At 35.5% G+C, this 19,058-nt stretch overlaps 1 protein-coding gene across 3 annotated transcripts in view; it reads right to left on the bottom strand.

Annotated features, from left to right (window-relative positions):
• Positions 1–19,058, bottom strand: part of ALCAM (activated leukocyte cell adhesion molecule) — a 125,696-nt gene that overhangs the window by 13,858 nt on the left and 92,780 nt on the right. For all 3 annotated transcript variants that reach the window (XM_088144467.1, XM_088144468.1, XM_088144469.1), the window contains exons 3-12: positions 18,563–18,782; positions 15,168–15,232; positions 12,709–12,796; positions 11,473–11,655; positions 10,617–10,744; positions 10,102–10,231; positions 5,520–5,632; positions 2,877–3,012; positions 2,374–2,505; positions 478–606 (exon numbers count right to left, since the gene is read on the bottom strand). In XM_088144467.1, the coding sequence (XP_088000593.1) occupies positions 478–606; positions 2,374–2,505; positions 2,877–3,012; positions 5,520–5,632; positions 10,102–10,231; positions 10,617–10,744; positions 11,473–11,655; positions 12,709–12,796; positions 15,168–15,232; positions 18,563–18,782 (1,324 nt within the window). The remainder of the gene's footprint in view (positions 1–477; positions 607–2,373; positions 2,506–2,876; positions 3,013–5,519; positions 5,633–10,101; positions 10,232–10,616; positions 10,745–11,472; positions 11,656–12,708; positions 12,797–15,167; positions 15,233–18,562; positions 18,783–19,058) is intronic.

The raw sequence follows: 19,058 nt of genomic DNA, 5'->3' as shown, positions 1-19,058 counted from the left end.
CTGCTTTTAGATGTCCACCCACCTATAGGATTGCTCTTTTAAGAAGAAAACAGGTAGTTCTCAGATTACAAGAATTTAAAAAAATGACAGAAAATGAAATATGAAAAACCAAGACACCATGAACTCTGATTTATTGTGGAATTTGATAGTATGGAGACTTATCAGCTAGCAGTGTGTAAGTACAACCACATTCATTTGCATTTCTGTGGATCTTCTGGAAAAAAATAACAAATATCAGAAATTGCCACGGTGAAACAGTTCTAAGAAATAAGATGCTAATATACACTCTTTTTTTGTCAATGGGAGGACAATGAAGCAACTCATAAACAAATTTCTAACATGGAGCCACTCACAAGAGAACAAGCATAGTAATAGCTGTTTATGTAAAGGTACATGGATAATGAAAAATGATCACCCTTAGTCTTTTTCTCATCTCTCTCTCTTTTTAATATATTAACAATAAATAGATGTACTTACTAGCAGATACATTCAAAGAGGTCACAGTTCTTTCTAGTAGATTTTCAGCAATACAGGTTAATGTAACATTCTCTTCAGGAGCAATTCTGATTTTACTAATAAATTTTCCATTGACATATTTAGTCTCTTCTGTCTGGAAACAAATTTTTTAAAAAGTTATTTAAGTAGAAAGAACCTGCAGGGACAGGTTTGTGAGTGTGGATGCCTACTCACTTTTAATTACTCTCTTTGACTAAATATTTATCTTGATGTATGTGTCTGTGTACACAGCAACTTGTTTTAAGACTTATCCTGTAGGTTCATTTCCATCCATTACTTAGTGTATATCTGCAGCTGTAGTCTCCAGATCTACAGCTTTCTATTTTCTATTACAAAATTCTCCCTGAGAACTTTATTATTGGGATGGTTTTGCTTTGTTTTTTGTGCCTTTGAAACAGTCTTGACCCCAGCAATTCTATGGACTGGTCCACGCATTTTTCTTGGCAATATTTTCAGAAGTGGTTTGCTGTTGTCTGCTTCCCAGGCTGAGAGGGAGTGACTAGCCCAACATCACCCAGTTGGCTTCATGCCTAAGGCATGACTAGAACTCACAGTTCTCCGCTTTCTAGCCTGGTGCTTTAACCACTGGTTTTCTTATTGGTTATTCATATATATTAATAAAAGTCTTAATTTGCATAGTTTATGATCCAGTTAATTCCATAATATATATAAATTAAAGGTAATTTACCCTATTGAAAAGTCAGTGCAGTTTTGGTGACAATATTATACATGCTGGGAACTGTTGAAAACCTTGTGCCTTCCCTTGGCTGTGAGTATGACTGTGCTTTGTTACATTGTTTTTATATTATTGGTTGTTTGATTTGTTTTTTGTCTGCTTTTTAATTTGTTGATGCACACTACCCAGAGTCATAAATTATGAGCTGGGTGGCCTTGTAAATTATTTAAACACATAAATAAACTTTTTGTAATTAATTTCTAAGCAAGTATTTTTACGAGGGTACTACACCTTCATTTTCTTTTCTACCTTTTTGTGGCTTAAGTTAATTGTATATTGATACAGGTAGTCCTCAACTTATGACCACAACTGGGACTGGAACTTCCATCACTAAACGATGCAGTCATTGAGTTGCACCCAATTTTACTTTTTTGCCGTGGTTGTTAAGTGAATCACTGTGGTCATTAAGTGAATCACACAGTCGTTAAACAAATCCGGCTTCCCCCATTGACTTTGCTCATCGGAAGCCCCCTGGGTAGGTCCCAAATGCTGATCGTGTGACCCTGGGATGCTGCAACCATCGTAAATACATGCCAGTTGCCAAGCACCCGAATATTGATCACATGATCGTGGGGATGCTGCAAAGGTCATAATTGTAAGGACCAGTCGTAAGTCACTTTTTTCAGTGTTGTTATAACTTCAAATGGTCATTAAACAAATGGTCGTAAGTTGAGGACTACCTGTAATGTAGTAAGTAACTAGAGAGAGAGCGCCATCTGGTGGGACCCAGGAAGAAAGCCTCTTCTGCCATGGTACCCACCCTCTGGAACATCATCCCCCCCAAGATCAGACTTGCCTTGACCCTGCTGACTTTTCACAAAGCATTAAGAACCTGGTTTTGCCATCAAGCCTGGGGCCTAATAGCATGGGTGACTCCACGTCTTGGTTATATTGGTTGTGGGATGCTGTGAGTGTTCTCAGCTACTATTTTATGGTATTTGTATTTACAATTACTCTGTTTTTATCTGCCCAGAGTTATATATATGGCTTGGGCAATGATATAAATTTATTAAAAGAATAGATAAAACACATTACATTATTTTTTTGTTAACATTTGTTTTTAAATAATACTGTATTTACAGAAATTGAAATGAACATGCAAACAATAATGAGAAAATTACTTGCTTTATTTATGACTCCTCCACTGCTAGTCCACTGTACTGCAGGTTTGGGAAATCCTTCTACGTGACAGGCTATAGTTTTATAAGATCCATCTGTGCTGGTTCTCTTTGACATTTTGATCTGAGGCTTTCCTTAAAATGCAAAAGAATTTTTAAAATCATTTATTGATTTATTGCTACATTCTTAGTACTGAAGCACTAAGAGACTCAACACCAATCAAAATACAATTATTAAACAGTACAAATTTGAAAGCAATTAATTTAGATATTCAAGCCCATTTTTTAAAAAAGTATGTGTGTGTATGTATGTACACACACACACACACAAGCTAAACTGGATAAAATACTGTTATTTCTTAAAAGCTAGCCAAACTCTGTTTTATTATATTTCTATTTGCAGTGTTAGACTTTGATGGTTATTTTATATCTAATGGGCATTTCATAATTATGTACCAACATACAAAGTAGACACAACAGTATGAGATGGTAAGAGTCTACATTACCTTGTACTATCAGTGTCAGAATTTGACTTTTCTTTAAGCCTTCAACTTCCTGTAAAGTTGTTTCACAGATGTAATTTCCTGCATCTTGGTACTGCAAACTTGAAAAAGAAGGACTTGACCGCATTCTGTTATTATCCTGTAAAAAAATTGCCCATATCCTTATATATAATAACCTATTTTCTTCAAGGAAACAACAACAAAGTCCTTCAACACAACTAGTTCCAGTTAACCACTTAGACAGTAGTAGCAGACAATTTTTATTGTTTCTCCAACCGAACTGTATTTAATACTAAATAAAAACAACACATATTTACATTATCTGTCATCAAAAATAAAGTAAAATAAAATAAACTATTGCTGATTTTTATGTTTTAGAAAAAATAATACAGTACATCTTGACTCTTATTATTATATTTATCAATAAGAATATTTTTATCTACTTTTCAATCATATATTTGTCATTGGAACAGGTCATAGCAATGTAATCCCCTCTCCTAAAACATTTCACATATGTACACATTCAGTAACTCTTTATTCCCCAACCAATTAATAAGGCCAGTTAATGTTTTCTTTCTAAATTTCCACTCCTAGAAAATTAAAATTGAAACTGAGTTTTCAGAGTTCTTGTTCTTCTTGCTCTTATGTACTTCTGAAATGAAAAGGGTGTAAGTACACTGTTGTCCTTTTGCTTTCTAGCTGGAATGGTCCAGTTTTATTTCCTTTATCACTGAAATCTTAGAAACTTTCTCTCATTGATGTGGTTTGATAAGCATAATATCACAATCAATAACCAAATGTCAATTTTTAATGGAGACTAAACTACAACACAGTCTACAGAAGAATATGTAATTACACTTTAAGAAAGACAGGTTTCAGTGTGATCTAAAAAGAGCATTACAGATATGACTTCTGAAACAGTATTATCCAGCAGGAATAGGATGCTTAGGATAAGAGACATCATGTAGGTGGGCTTGTAATGTCCTTCAATAAATTTGAAGTCAACAGATGGCTGTCTAGTCTCTGTTTAAACACATCCAGTAAAGAGAAGCCCACCTGTTTTGGGGGTAATTAGTTTTAGGCCTAAACAAAGTGATTTAGATTTACTTTAATGAAAAGCACACAGTTCAGAGTCAACCTGATTTTCTTCATCAAAGTGAAGAGACAATTGCAAATATGCTTCAACTTTGCATCTTCTTGAAACCTTTCAAATGTCTCTTACATGGAGGTGCACTGGATCTGGCAGGTGGCGGCAGAAATAGTTGAGAGGACAGCACTGCCTTGAACCTACTCTCAGCATTCTTCAGAGCTTACCAAAGCCAGAAGAGACTTCTGTGCAAGTGTTATGCTGAGGAGCAGCTGGGAAACTGAGCAAACAGAAGCAACGTAGTTGCTGTTTTTCATTGTTTAAAGTTAAAGGGCCATATTGGTTCATGAAGCCATTTTATGGGAGATTCTCATTCAAACCTTCAGGAAAGTAAATACCTGCTTGAGGATCTGACAGCTTTAACTGGTTCTGGGTCAGGCTGCTCTAACAGTTAGGAAGCTGTTCCCAAGATTGAATAAATTTAACATTACGTTAAATGCAGATATAAGATTGCAGGGAGAATCATCAACAACCTCAGATATGCAGACAATACCACCCTAATGTCAGAAAGTGAAGAAGAACTAAAGAGTCTCTTGATGAGGGTGAAAGAGGAGAGTGCAAAAGCTGGCTTGAAACTCAACATTAAAAAAACTAAGATCATGGCATCTGGACCCATCAATTCCTGGCAAATAGAAGGGGTAGAAATGGAAGCAGTAACAGACTTCATTTATTTGGGCTCCAAGATCACCGCAGACGGAGACTGCAGCCATGAAATTAAAAGACGCTTGCTCCTTGGGAGAAAAGCTATGGCAAGCCTAGATAGCATATTAAAAAGCAGAGACGTCACCTTGCCGACAAAGATCCGCATAGTCAAAGCTATGGTTTTTCCAGTAGTAATGTATGGCTGTGAGAGCTGGACCATAAAGAAGGCTGAGCGCAGAAGAATTGATGCCTTTGAACTGTGGTGCTGGAGAAGACTCTTGAGAGTCCCCTGGACTGCTAGGAGGTCAAACCAGTCAATCTTAAAGGAAATCAATCCTGATTGCTCATTGGAAGGATCGATAATGAAGCTCAAGCTCAGATACTTTGGTCACCTAATGCGAAGAGAGATCTCTTTGGAGAAGACCCTGATGCTGGGAAAGATTGAAGGCAAAAGGAGAAGAGGATGGCAGAGGATGAGATGGTTAGATAGCATCACTGAAGCAATGAGCATGAAACTGAGCAAACTCAGGAAGGCAGTGAAGGACAGGAAGGCCTGGCGCAATATGGTTCATGGGGTCACGAAGAGTCGGACACGACTTAACGACTAAACAACAACATAAATGCAGATAATATTATTTTGCACATGTTTAATAACGTCCTCCTTCTGCATATTAAACATACAATTTAGGAAACAATTTTAGAAGGGTTCTGAAGTCTGTACAGAATTATTTCAGAGGGGTACTTTTGGTCTGGCCTTAGGCTATGCACTCCATATCATTTAGGCCCTTATGAACTTTAAAGAATCACCATTCCAGATACAGGAATTTGTTAAGAACAGCCAAATTAAAATTACTTACCTTCAGCCAGAACACGGTAGCATTTCTACTGGAAGAAATTGTACAGGATACAGGCAATGCTTCTCCAATCTGTTTAATAACTTCTCCACTGGGAGTAAGTGACAAATCCAAATCTATGGTGAAGAAATTCAGGATTGTCATTCAGGTTCATAAATGTTGCTTACTTAGGGAGTTTAAAAAAAAGCAAAAAGAACCATTTGATAATTTCAGTTAAAACTGCAATTTCTCAAAGTCTCAGTCAACTACTTTTCACAAAAGGACTGAAAATAATGTTCAGAAGAATACAGCAGAAATATTTGCATGTGCTATATTTGTGTATATATATACTGTATGTGTGTGTATGTATGTGAGAATGAATGTGCGTGTGTGGGTAATTATTGGGTAGCATAAAATGAAACACTTCATTTTTTACTTCAAGAAGATTTTCACAAAACAAAAATAATATGTGAAATGAGAAAATGGTAAGAAGTATTCTATCTGTGTAATTTTTCTTTAAAGAAACAATGTTTAGAAGAATTAAGAGGCATTTTCACACAACTTCTTCCTCCTTCAGGCTTGCATTCATAATATATTCTAGCATTACAACAGCTTCAGAATTAATTAGAATGAATTAATTCAGTTATTAATCCATTCACTAAGCACCACCAGCACCATCAAATTTACTGGGTTTGTTGTTAAAACTTTTTAATTCAACATTGCCACACTGTCAGAATTAGAATGAATTTTAATTCTCATGGCACATATTTATTATTCCTATCATAGCTTACTACTAGTGATTTTTAGTCTTTTAGTATCTGTCCTTCTTCATGTATCCCCCCGCTCCCAGTTATTATTGTTTTAAACAATGTTAGATGCATGTGGGTAAACATATGGACATTCTTTGGCTTTGTAAAATCGTTTGTACCAAAAGGTTTAATACTTAAATCTCAGAATTGTTCTTTGCTTATCTCATTGAAAGTAGGAAACCTCAATTCCCTTGAGAATGTAGAAGAGTCACTTCATCTACATTTTTACTGCACAGTTGTAATGAAGAAACCAGAGTAAGCATTTTAGAAAGATGAAAAACACAGAACTTTATGTTGCCAAAGTAACTGACATTGCTTATAACTAGTTATACCTGTGTATGACTGATACGGGACTAATTTTTCTACTTCCCTTATCTACTTTGGCACTTGCTTACCTAGCAGATCATAAATGTAAACAAACAATACAGTAAGTCCTTATTAAAATCTATGGTGTTTCTTTTTTCCTTCCCCACAACAAATATTTTCCACAGTTATAAAGCACAGGACAAAATAACTTATCTCCATAACTTAATGGAGTTAGTATTAGTTAAAAGTAGTATTAATCAGCAGAGGAACACCTGGGGGGGGACCCCACTAACTTTGAGCAGAGACTGATCTGGCACACTTTAAAATTCCTGTAGTTCTTTAAGCACACTGTGGCAATGAAAGTAGGTTGAAGAATGGTATGTTCCCAGAACAGGGTTTTTTTTTTAAATGTTTCCTTGAATCCTTATTATATTATTTGCATCTATCTATCTGTCTGTCTGTCTGTCTGTCTGTCTGATATTATAAACATTGAAACCCTACAATGGCATACTCTTCTGCCTGGTGTACCAAATGCTCAATAGTCACCATTGACACTATTACATGACAGGAGTTTTCCCCATTTCCATATGGTGGAAATAAAGACAGATGCTTTGACACATTCTGTAGTGCAAAGTTGATTTCTTACTTTCTATGATTTCTTTTTGGGTGATTTAAAAATTATACACTACAGATTCTCAATTTTTAAAAATTACTGCTAGATCATTGAGAGATCAAAGTTGCTATATTTAAAAATTACCAAATTTTAATTTATTGTATACCACTTAGATTAAATTTTCCATAAATTCAGGGTGCTACTGCATTGATATCTGATCTACAGACATGGAAGCATAAGTAAAACACTTATTGAAGTGCTTAAAAATATTTACACCACTGTGTTTAAAATTAGAAAGAAGAGTGAGATTGATGTGTGTCAATGCATAATTTACCTTAAAGCTCCATGAAATTTAATTTTACTTGATATGCCTAGGATTGCACTGTGAAAATGTGAACAACTGAGCAGAAGTTTCTTAGGAATCTCTCCTGTCAGCACAAGAGCCTTGTGCTACCTACCGCCCAAGGTAAAGATTATGGGGGGAGGGGGAAAACCTTGAGTAAGAAGATAATAGGAAACAGATCACTCAAGTCATGCTTGAACAGGTCTCTAGCTGATACTTACTAAGAACACCTTATCTGAGAGTTTGCATTGTGGACTCCATTCTCTTAAATTTCTATCCCACAACCCACATTCCTGGTGGATTTTCAGGAGATTCAGAACAGGAAAAATAAACAAACAAATAAATAAATAAATAAAATCCATAGTTCAATTCATAATTGTATTAAATGACAATTCAATGGTTTCATGAACAATGGAGAACATTACTAATAACAGCATCTATATAATACCTGAATGTGAAATATAATTTGCTTTAGAGAGAGAAAGAAAAGGGGAGAACTGTCGCTTTGGGAGACTTTCCAAATACAGAAGGATAATTTTTATTAGAAGTAGTACATTGGACTACACACAGCCTTGTTCTAATATAACAGCATTCTTATTGTTAGTAGATGCTTTACTCTATTTAATATGTCACAAGCATTTTTTTATAATTAATGAATGTGAAGAAAAGAGTTCCTTTATGATCATCTATACATCTAGGACAAACACAAGAAATTTAAAATATACAGTTGTATCTTTCACTACAAATAATCTACAGAATCTCAAGTTCTGAACATGTAGAATTTTTAAATTTTTTAATTCAAACATCTGAATTCCCAGAGATGACTGAAATATAATATATTCACATGTTGACTGACTATAATGTTGAATCTGAAACTTTTTCTAAGAAAAAAATAAAATGCTAAACTACATCTAGAGTAAAAATGAAATACACTTTTTTTTTCTAAATGGTTGTCTTTTCAGTTTCTCTTTAATGCATTACCCAATTTTATTCACATTTATCTTCATCTCCTTGAATCATACTTAAGTAGCTTGAGATTGTCATTTATTTTCCTATGATAAATCTACTTCCAAATTAATATTAGCTTCATATAAAAGAGCTGCAGTATTGAACTGATTAAATGGTGTTCCTGATATAGCAATAGCAGAAATGTGTGTTTGTGTCTGTGTCAGAAACATACAGTGTGGGGCGCAAAGACCGCATGTGGCCCCTGAAAGCCTTGGTCCAACTCCCAGAAACTTTCAATAACCAAATAATAATTTTTGATCTGACAGAAGGGGGAAATTATTAAATTTATGACCAAACAATAATAATGCTAAACATTTAAAATTTATAGTTCAGTTAAGGTTGTCCTGCTCCACCCATTATTTTTGGAGTGTGACGAAAAGCCATTTGTAAATCCTGGCCAGGAAAACATACAAAATACAAGTGGTGAGCATTCAGAAGCAAATCCTCTTTACAAAGATATTCATTTTTTGCATTTTAAAATCTCTTTTAAGAATGTGCCTACTTTGATACAAGCATGCACAAACTAAAAACAGGATTTTTTTCCCCTTCAGAAATACACTTTTATTGATAAGCATACTGACAGATTTATTGCTACATGAACTAAATCCTATATGGTTAAGCAAATATCTGAGAGAAAACCTACAGGTATATCAGCACAAGCAGAAATAAATCTCTGCCACATTCTTATTCCACTCTAGGTGAGGTTAAAAAGTGAGAGTTTTTGTGTGCTTTGGGTTGAATTATTTCCTGTGAACCCAAAGCACTCATGACAATTTTGTTTCTGATAGTGTATTTTATTAACTTGGCCCCTGGATTTTCTCTGTATCCTTTCAGGTCATGTGACAAATGGGGATTGGCACATGAGGCATTATTTTAAGAGCCAGACATTCCTTGCACACATCTATTAATTCCCCTATATAATAAAGGAATGCTAATAGGAAAAGTAGGATTATACTCATAAGCAAGTGCACCTACTGTATATCAACAACATTTCCTGACATCTAGAAACATTAAAATGCAGAAGAATAACAACTGAGGGAAGCCCCTTGCAATGGACCATCCCTAGCCATACATCTTGTGTGACTGACAATTACAGTCCTTATGCCTTAACTCTGGGATCTCTCTCTCTCTCTCTGTTCCTCCCAAATAACAAGACCACCACATTATAACTGTGGAATAATATGATGTTTGTTCTCTTTATTTATGCTTTAAGCAATCCAAATGTTAAAGATCATAAAATAAATTAATATTTATATTCTACATGAAATTTGAACATCAATTAATCAGTTAAAAACAAAATCAGAACATTAGAGGTAAAAGAGAAAAAACAAAAAGATGAATGGAACAAATCACACCTCTGAACTTTTAAAATAAGTCTCAGATATGCATTTTTAAAAAGTCTTGGCTTAGCTCTGATAGAAACATCCATGTGTGATTTGATCAAGAGATAAAGAGCGTGGCAAAAACCTTGGCACATATTACAAAATGATATACAACTGTAAAAAGGAATGAAAGAAAATGACTTACAATGTACTGTAACTGTAGTGGAATCCATCAAACTTTCATCAGTCAGAGAACATCTGTATTCTCCTGTCGCATTTCTTCTTACATCAGTCAATACATAAAGACTGGAACTTCTAATTGGTTCAGGCTCTCCCTTTAAAAAAAGGTTGAATGGAAAAGTTTGCAATATAGGAAAACAAGATGTCTGCTTATATTTTCTGTAGAACTTTTGTAGAAGTTTACTTATGCTTTCAGATTATTTTGTGTTATTGTGAGTCTCTTACTCTATTTATCTTGCTAACTTTTATGTAAAATTTATGATGACAAAGATACACTGCATTAGTACAAATTTAAGAAGCAAAACTGAATGAAATTTAGAGGAAAACTAAAAATAACTGGGGGGGTAGGAATGGAAAGATGTGAGACTGATTAATTAAATAAGTGATACATAAACAGAATAGTGTGAAAAAGACACTCTCCTATCTAAATCAAATTGTGCCTCCCACAAAACTTAGGCTTTACAGATAGGCAATACTTACAGGGATGAAAAATAAGAACTCCTGAGGTGGAGGATTACCATTTCCTGAACATTTTAGGGTAATGTTATCACCTTCCTTAATTGTATTTCTTTGTGAAAGAATCTCAATCTGAACCTTTTCTGTGGGATCTGTAAAGGAACATAAACCAGCTAATAACCCGACTCTTTCCCAAATACATGAGAGGGTAAAATAAATCTGTATGAAGCAAGGGCAGTGGAACATTATGCATCAAGAAGTTTGTATCACATAAAAGTGCTGGGGCTAGCCTTAAGTCACCTTGGCAAAATATATTGTGGTCATAACTGGCAAATCACCTGTTTGTTCGACAGTCTTGATTCAGCCCTTCTAGTCTTCCTCTCCAAATGGTGCTATCAAGTCTTACATCACCACCAACTGTTTAGTGGCTGCATATACAGCATAAATGTGAAACATCACTGAAGAACCTTCCTGCATTTCAGGAAGACCCAGATATACAGCTTTTTTTTTTTTTTTTGTGGTCCTTAAGTTACATATCCAGAGAATACCCACTTTGGGAAAAGCTACTCAGACACATATATACATGGGATGAAACTCCATCACCCAGCATCTGGTTGTTTTAGCTCTAAGTCAAATATTAGGAAACACAAGCGTACAGCAGATTTAACTCTTGCTTCTTACCTTAAAGGAATAAACACCCTTTCTGAAAAGGGGAAAGACAAGACAGTGCAAACACATGTGTGTGCATGAATACATATATTTATGCTTCTCTGATTTTTGGAAACTGCATCATTTGTGCAAAACCTATCTTAAACCTACTATCATTTATCTGACAGTAAAGTGTTAGCTTTTTAATTTTGTAAACCATTCATGAACTTACAGTAAATGTCAAAGACCGCTGATTCTGATCGTATCATCTCTTGTCCAGTTGGCCCAAAATATGTCACTGTGCAGGTGAACTGTGCACCAGTGTCATCCTTTGTTGGTTTATATTTTAGGGAAGATTTGATGGTGTAGAGTCCACTGGCTTTATCTACATCTGTTTGTTCATTTATGACAACAGCTTTTAAAAGAAAAAGCATGATTTTCACAAGATTAAGGATATTTGCAAACATACAGTGTAAATTCTACATAAACATGTAGAAAAGCCTTTATCCAATAGCGATTCACTTTAGGATTTCCAAATGGAAGTAACACTGACTTTGCATATGTCTAATCCTAAATTTATTCATTTAAACAATTTAGATACTGACAGTTGTAACTCGGGGCAGTCCACAAAAAATTAAAATGTAAAACTAAACATAATATACCAGATAAAACCCTAAAATAATAATATGCATCTGCATGCTCAGATCCCAAACAATCTAATTTTAACATACAGTCAATAAATAGGCTGGTTTAACTTCCCAGACCAAGTGCTTGAAGCTCTTAAATGTCTTATGAAAGACTAGAACGATCAGGCAGATCTCATTCATAGGGCAGGTACTACAACAGAGAAGGCATCACTTCTAGGCCTCACAAGATGAAATTTCCTAATGGAATGGACTTGAAACATGCAAACCTGCTGGTTTTGGTGGGCATTTATTGACAGGGCTTAGCTATTGTATATTACTGGTAGATTATATTTTAAACATCATGTTATTGTTCTTCTTAGCATTTGTCCCACATAATTGTTTCAGGGTCCATTTGTGTTTTACACTGCACTTGTTTATCGATGCATGATGCAACAAAGAGGATTGCCCTATCAGCTGGCTTGAAGCTCGTTTGGACTGAGAGGAAGTGACTGGCCCCAGGTCAGCCAGCTGGCTTTTGGGCCTAAGGAGGACTAGAATTCAAGGCTCCTCATCTAGCACTTAACCATTACACCATACTGACTCTTAGATTAGACATTAATAATAATACTTTTAAATAACTACTTTAGGTTGTGTCAACAATTATTGGAGAAAAATGTGTCAAAAGAGTACAACAAAATCCAACCGATATTTTTACCATGTTAATTACAGCATTGTTAACAAGGCTAATGATATCCATGCTTAGAATAATCTTAGTTCAAACTAATTTGTGAAGATACCCAAGCATGCATGGAATACTATGCAGATACTTTTCAAAAACCTACCTTCTTCAGCATGTTGCAAAATAGCACCATTCTTGAACCATGTTATGTTTCCTTCTGGATAACCATCTTCTGTAATACATTCCCCAAGCTAAGAATTCAAATACACGAATTGTTATCAATTTCAGCTTACTGGAGATTGCATATTTATTTGTTCATACAGGTAGTCCTCACTTAAAGACCATTTGTTCAGTGACTATTCAAAATTATGACAGTGCTGAAATAATGGTACTTATGCCAGGTCCTTGAAGTTATGACCATTGCAGTGCCCCCGCAGTCATATGATCAAAATTAGGGCACTTGGCATCCTACCCGCATTTACAGCCACAGGGTGTGCTTCAACTTCTCCCCATCCATCTTCCCCCCATCTCTGCTCTGCACTCTGCCACCCCTGCTGTCCAGGGCCAAGGGCCAGGCCAGATATGCCTCGTCAGCAGCAGCAGGAGGAAGAAGACCGCAAAGGTAAGCTAGTGGAGGCAGGGGTGGGGGGGCGCAGGGCAACAGGGTGGTGGAGTGCAGGGTGGCAGAGCGCAGGGTGGTGGGGCAACAGGGGGCAGAGTGCAGGGTCACCAAAAGGGGAGAGATGGGGGGATATAGGCACGTGGGGGGAGTTGAAGTGGAGGCAAACACGGAAGGGCAGGAGAAGCGTGAGGTCGTGGCCTAACAACAGTGCGGTCCTGGTCTAATGACTGCAACCAGGACTACCAAAATTGACATTGCTAAGTGGTGTGGTCACATGATGTTTCACCTAATTACTACATTGCTTAGAGATGGAAATTCCAGTCCCAATTAGGGTTGTCAAGCGAGGACTACCTGTATATTTAAAGGTATTATTTCCAACACATCTATTCCTCTATACCATTATAAAAGACGTTTTCCTCATAACTAGGGACAGTAGTAACTGTGCTGCAGATGACTTGCTTTTTATGCATTTACAATTCCTATATACTAGTATAGGATTCACACTAAACTCTGCTCTGCCTTATCTGAACTGTCTGGATTGAGAAATCACATTTTATTTATTTCCCATTTGAATTTAGTATTAAAAGGGATATGAGTTTAAAAAAAAAAGGAAATAAAATTCCTCTGATTCTCTAGTGGCTACTAACTCCCAGGATCCCTCCCCAAATATCAAATGCACAAAATAACTTGACCCTGAAATGTTTGATCTCAGAAACATTAGTATACTAAGATACCAATGGTTTATAATAAACATTTCTCTGATGGGAAGAAAATGTTATTTTCTTTTCTCTCTCTCTTCAAATTTCTATGAAAAATATAGGATGTCAGAAGGCCTTCCTGTTACATGGAGGGAAAATGCTGAACATTTTGTCTTGCACGTCTTCATTTCATGGAGCTGTGTACCCCAGATCTTGTACAATGGGATAGCTCACACATTCAAATAAATCAATGGCAGGGATTTGGATTCCAATTCTCTCTCGGTAGCATGATTAACCATTTGAGATTATGAAAATCTCAGCATCTGGAGGGTCACATTTTCCTCATTCCTCATATACTCTCTATACATTATTTAATCCTAATATAGCTACTGGAACATGGATATATTATGAAATAAATGAAAGGATATTAGATATATGGATTGATTATCTGAACATTCTCAGTAAAATAAATGGAGATATCACTGGGCTATAAAGAAAATAAATCCTGCATGAAATTAAAAAATAAATCACATACATAAGATATCCATTAAATTATAATAACTATACCTATGAAAGCAAAGTCATGAATAGAATAGTTTTCCACATACAAATCCCGCAGATAAACCATGAAATCTTTATAAATTTTTAGATAGCAAATGTAGAAAATAATTTTGCTTGAAAAGTTATTGCTTATCAGTGTGAAAATTCTTTTATTTTTTAATAAAATATATTTTGAAGTCTCACCTAACAAACAAGAGCTACTTCAGGTTTAGTAGCAATTTGTTCCATAAATTAACTTCACCATGGAGAAAGCTATATTTCTCTACAAATCTGTAAAATCTGGCCAATTTAAGTAGGATGGATTTTTTTAGAAGCATATGATCCAATAAGTAGCACAATTTTAAGCCTTCTTTTAAAAATGTTTCTATTTTATAGCTATATTCTTTTCTGTGTAAATCCAAACATGATACTTGCCTTTGACATATTAAATTCATGTGAAAAACAGCAAAATAACACAGATGTCAGGTCCTGTGAGGCTGGTGAACTCAGAAATAAGAACAACCTGGATTTCTGGAAAGAGCTTTATTGCTATTAGTGTAACAGAATCTTGAAAGACTGTGGAAGCAATTTTCTTGCTCAACTTATACGTAATATAATTAAAGTGGACTTGCTCTGAGTCTTCCCCCCTTTGTGGACTGAAGTGTCTCTTTTACAACAGTCCCTTTTCTGTTCTACTTTCCTAGACATTCTATAACAATAGATCAATTTAAAGGTATTTAACAGGAAAAAATGTTCACTTACCATTTTTAGCTGTTCTGTTTCTAGAAATTCTGCTTGACTTACAATTTCAGGCTGTGATGGCTGCTCTGTATTTTTTTTTAAGTGAAAGAACAAAATGATAAAGACTTTGGTTATATTTCAACTTTCAGATATTTGGGATTGAGTCACATACAGGCAGTCCTCACTCAATGACTGCACTGTTTAGTGACAGTTCGAAGTTACAACATCACTGAAGAAGTAACTTTATGACTGGTCCTTGCACTTACGACTGTTGCAGCATCCCTGTGGTCACATGATTGAGATTGGGCACTTCGCAACCAGTGGTCATTTACAACCATTGCAGTGTTCCCACAGTCATGTGATTGTCATCTGCATGCTTCACAGCTGGCTTCCAACCAGTAGTCAATGGAGAAGCCAGCAGTAAAATCGCAAGCCGCATTCATATGATGTCTCGCTTAACGACTGGAGATGATTCGCTTAATGACCATGGCAGAAGTGAGGTCATAAGTCTGTTGCAGTCATGTGATATCTTGCTTATGAACCATGTCACTTAGTGACAGAGTTGCCAATCCCAATTGTGGTCATTAAGAGAGGACTACCTGTACACAGATTTTTTTCAACATGGAGGTAATCAGATCATGTGAGAAACTGAAAACTTCATTGCAATATATGTATATTTTGCTATTATTTATACAAAGAAGCAGAATGATTAGTTTGGGAATTGTGGAGAAGAAAAACATTGTTTTGATGTTACCAGATTGAAATGATGGCAAAGTGCTATCCAATATAGAAACTGAGGGCAATTGCATGATTGAAGTAGAACTGCAGAAAGCACATATTTGTGGGAAACCATAAATCAATTGTTAATCCTTCTATTGTTAGAAGGATCCTGGACTTATTAAAAAAATTCTTCCCCTTTTAAGACACAATTGCAATAGGCTCAAAGACCAACATCCTGATAAAAAATCCAAAGGGCTTTTAGTTTCCAAATGTCAGTTGTGTTGGCACTGATATAATGTAATTACTTGCTATGTAGGATTGTAATTGACAGCCTGAACATAAGGACAAGCTTGCTGTATTTGTCTCAAGTACAACGTTGCAGTCCATAGGCTACAATAAACATTTTATGTAGCATGACTGAGTAGAATAAGTTTTTTTTCTTTCTCTTTTAAGTGTGTACCTCAGATTTTTCATGGGTAGAAGAATAAAATAGATTTCCCAGTACATCCAGTAATCAACAGTGATTCTACCTCACCAAGGTATGAATATGGTTCATATTCATGGTTTCTTCAGAGGGAAAGACACATTAAAGGAAATTGTCCTCTTGATATTGTATACTTGGATTTTCAAAATGCCTTTGACAAAATGTCCATCAAAGGTCCTTACATAAACTTACTGAACATGGGATAAGAGGGTATGTTCTTTTATGAATTGCTAATTGATTTAAAAACAGAAAACAAAGAGTAAGCATGAATGGATCAATTTTTTCAATGAAGAGAATATGTGTTGGGACTAGTACTTTTTAACTTGTTTATAAATTATCTTGATTTAGGGGTAAGGAGTCAGCTGGCAAGTTTGTGGATGATACCAAATTTTTGGGGTAATGATAACCAAACAAGATTGTGAAGCTCTCCAAAATAATATTCCTAAACTGGATGAATAATCAAACAAATTGCAAAAGAAGTATACTTCAAAAGAAGAATAAAATAATACATATTGGGGTTCAAAAGATACCAATGATGGGGTCTAAGCCATCTGTAACTAACCAGAAAAAAAGATCTGTAAGTTGTATATATCAATAAATATGTCAGCTCAGTATGCAGCAGCTGAGAAAAAAGGAAATTCAACACTAGGAATTAAAGGAAAGGGCTTGAAAATAAAACAGTCAATATTATAATGCACTTATACAAATCTAGTAAGACTGCATCTGGGATACTGTGTACAATTCTCACATTTCAAAAAGGATATAACAGAACTAAAGAAAGTATAGAAGAGGCAACAAAAATCATCTGAGAACTCAAATACCTTCCTTATAAGAAAAGGTTAGAATGTTTGCTCCTCTTGAGCTTGGAACAAAGGTAATTCTCCTTTTCACAAAACACTAGGGCCATGGGCCATCCAAAGAAGCTGACTGGAAGGGGATTTTAAACAGACAAAGGAAATACTTCTTCATGCAGTACATAATTAACCGCGAAATTCATTACCACAGGATGTGATGATGTGCACTGACTTGGATGACATTAGAGGGACATTGAATAAATTAATGGTGGACAGTTTATCAACTGTCTTGAACAGTCAATGTTATCTCTGGTTGGAGGCAGCATGCCCCAAATACCAGATGCAAGTGAATAATATTAGGAGAGAGATATCTCCATTTCTTGCTTGTGAAAAGCCTAGAGACATCTATTTGGCAAATTTTGAGAAGAAAAATGCTCAGTTAAAGTGGATGCTATCCTGATTGCAGGGCTATTCTTATATTCTCATGGTAGATTAACCCCATGAAAACTAAAAATAGCTTGGAGATTAATGGAACAAGTATAATATTACATCTCTTCTCTCTTGTGCTAAATAAGATTTATTCCTTGAAAATATTTTTCCCCATGATCCCCCTCACCTTGCTTCATAGTTCCGAGATTTTAGTTTTTCAATGCTGTATGATAAGAAAAGTCCACTCCTTCTTACCACCCAGCATGGAAATAGAGCAAACAATATATCAAGCTATTATTGTTCCACATTAGTTTTTAGAGGAAACTTTCATGAAGAGTAAGTATAAAAACAATCTCTATATTGCTTTTTTATGCAGGTATACCTCGATACAAGTTCCAATGAAGTTATTTATTATAGTATGAAAGATTGTGTGCTCTTCCCCTCAACCCCTCAAGTTTTAACTACTGAGACTTTAGACCAGTGTTTCTCAACCTTGGCAATTTAAGATGGATGGGCTTCAACTCCTAGAATTCCCCAGCCAGCATACTGGGGTTGAGTTGAAGCCAACACATCTTAAAGTTGCCAAGGCTGAGAAACACTTAATTATACCATCCTCTCCCAGGTTGATGTTCTCCAGATGGGAGGTACTGAAAATCTCAGAATTCTAATCCACCATTGCTTCAGGGAGTGTTCAGCCTCTCATTTTGGAAGGCACCATTTTGGACAAGCATGGCAACCATAGGAAAAATGTTCCAAGAAGTGAGATGCTGAGAATTGCAGTTCAACAATATCTGGAGAATCACAGGCTACAATAAAATAGCTAGGACAAAAGTTCAATATGATACAAGCACTATGATTTCTTGTCATGTAATTTTCAATTTAGATCACAAGACAAACTACAATTCAGTGGCAATTTTTGAAGAGAGCTCTCGAAGGCTTTCAGTGGCCTTGACGTCATCCTTCTGTTAGAGGAATTAAGTGGTACTTACTGAAAACTTTGACGAGTATAGCCTGTTCAAAAACATTGTCTTCAGTTACAAGCATGCATACAAATTTCTTTTCATCTCCAATTCTTGCGTTATTAATGGACAGGGTATAATTTTCAGAAAGACTTATTCGGTCCTTGTATTCTGGTACATTGTCATAGTGTACATTTGTTTTTTTTGCAGATCGAAATGCAATAAACTCTGAAGCCTTGTTTGCAATTTCCTAGAGAGGGGAAAATATTTATTTATTTATCAAATTTATATGGCTGCTCATCTCACACAAAGTGACACTGGTGGCATTAAATCAAGCTCTCTTCTCTCTCTCTCTCAAATATTTTTATATCACTTCAACAATTCCGAGCCTAAACAGCTATTATTTATGTCCTCCATATGTAATACTTCATATTTACACAATACAAATTATGAACAAATAAAATACACTCAATTTTTCAAGGCTATTGAATCAACCTTTTATTTAAATACCTTACAGCTCTGGGGA

Source organism: Python bivittatus, unplaced genomic scaffold (assembly GCF_059951505.1).
Source record: "Python bivittatus isolate LINGU-HERP-01145 unplaced genomic scaffold, Pbiv_v1 ctg000350_np1212, whole genome shotgun sequence".
NCBI classification, from domain to species: domain Eukaryota; kingdom Metazoa; phylum Chordata; class Lepidosauria; order Squamata; family Pythonidae; genus Python; species Python bivittatus.
Note: the sequence above shows the minus strand (reverse complement) of the source record. Positions and strands in the feature narration are given on the sequence as shown.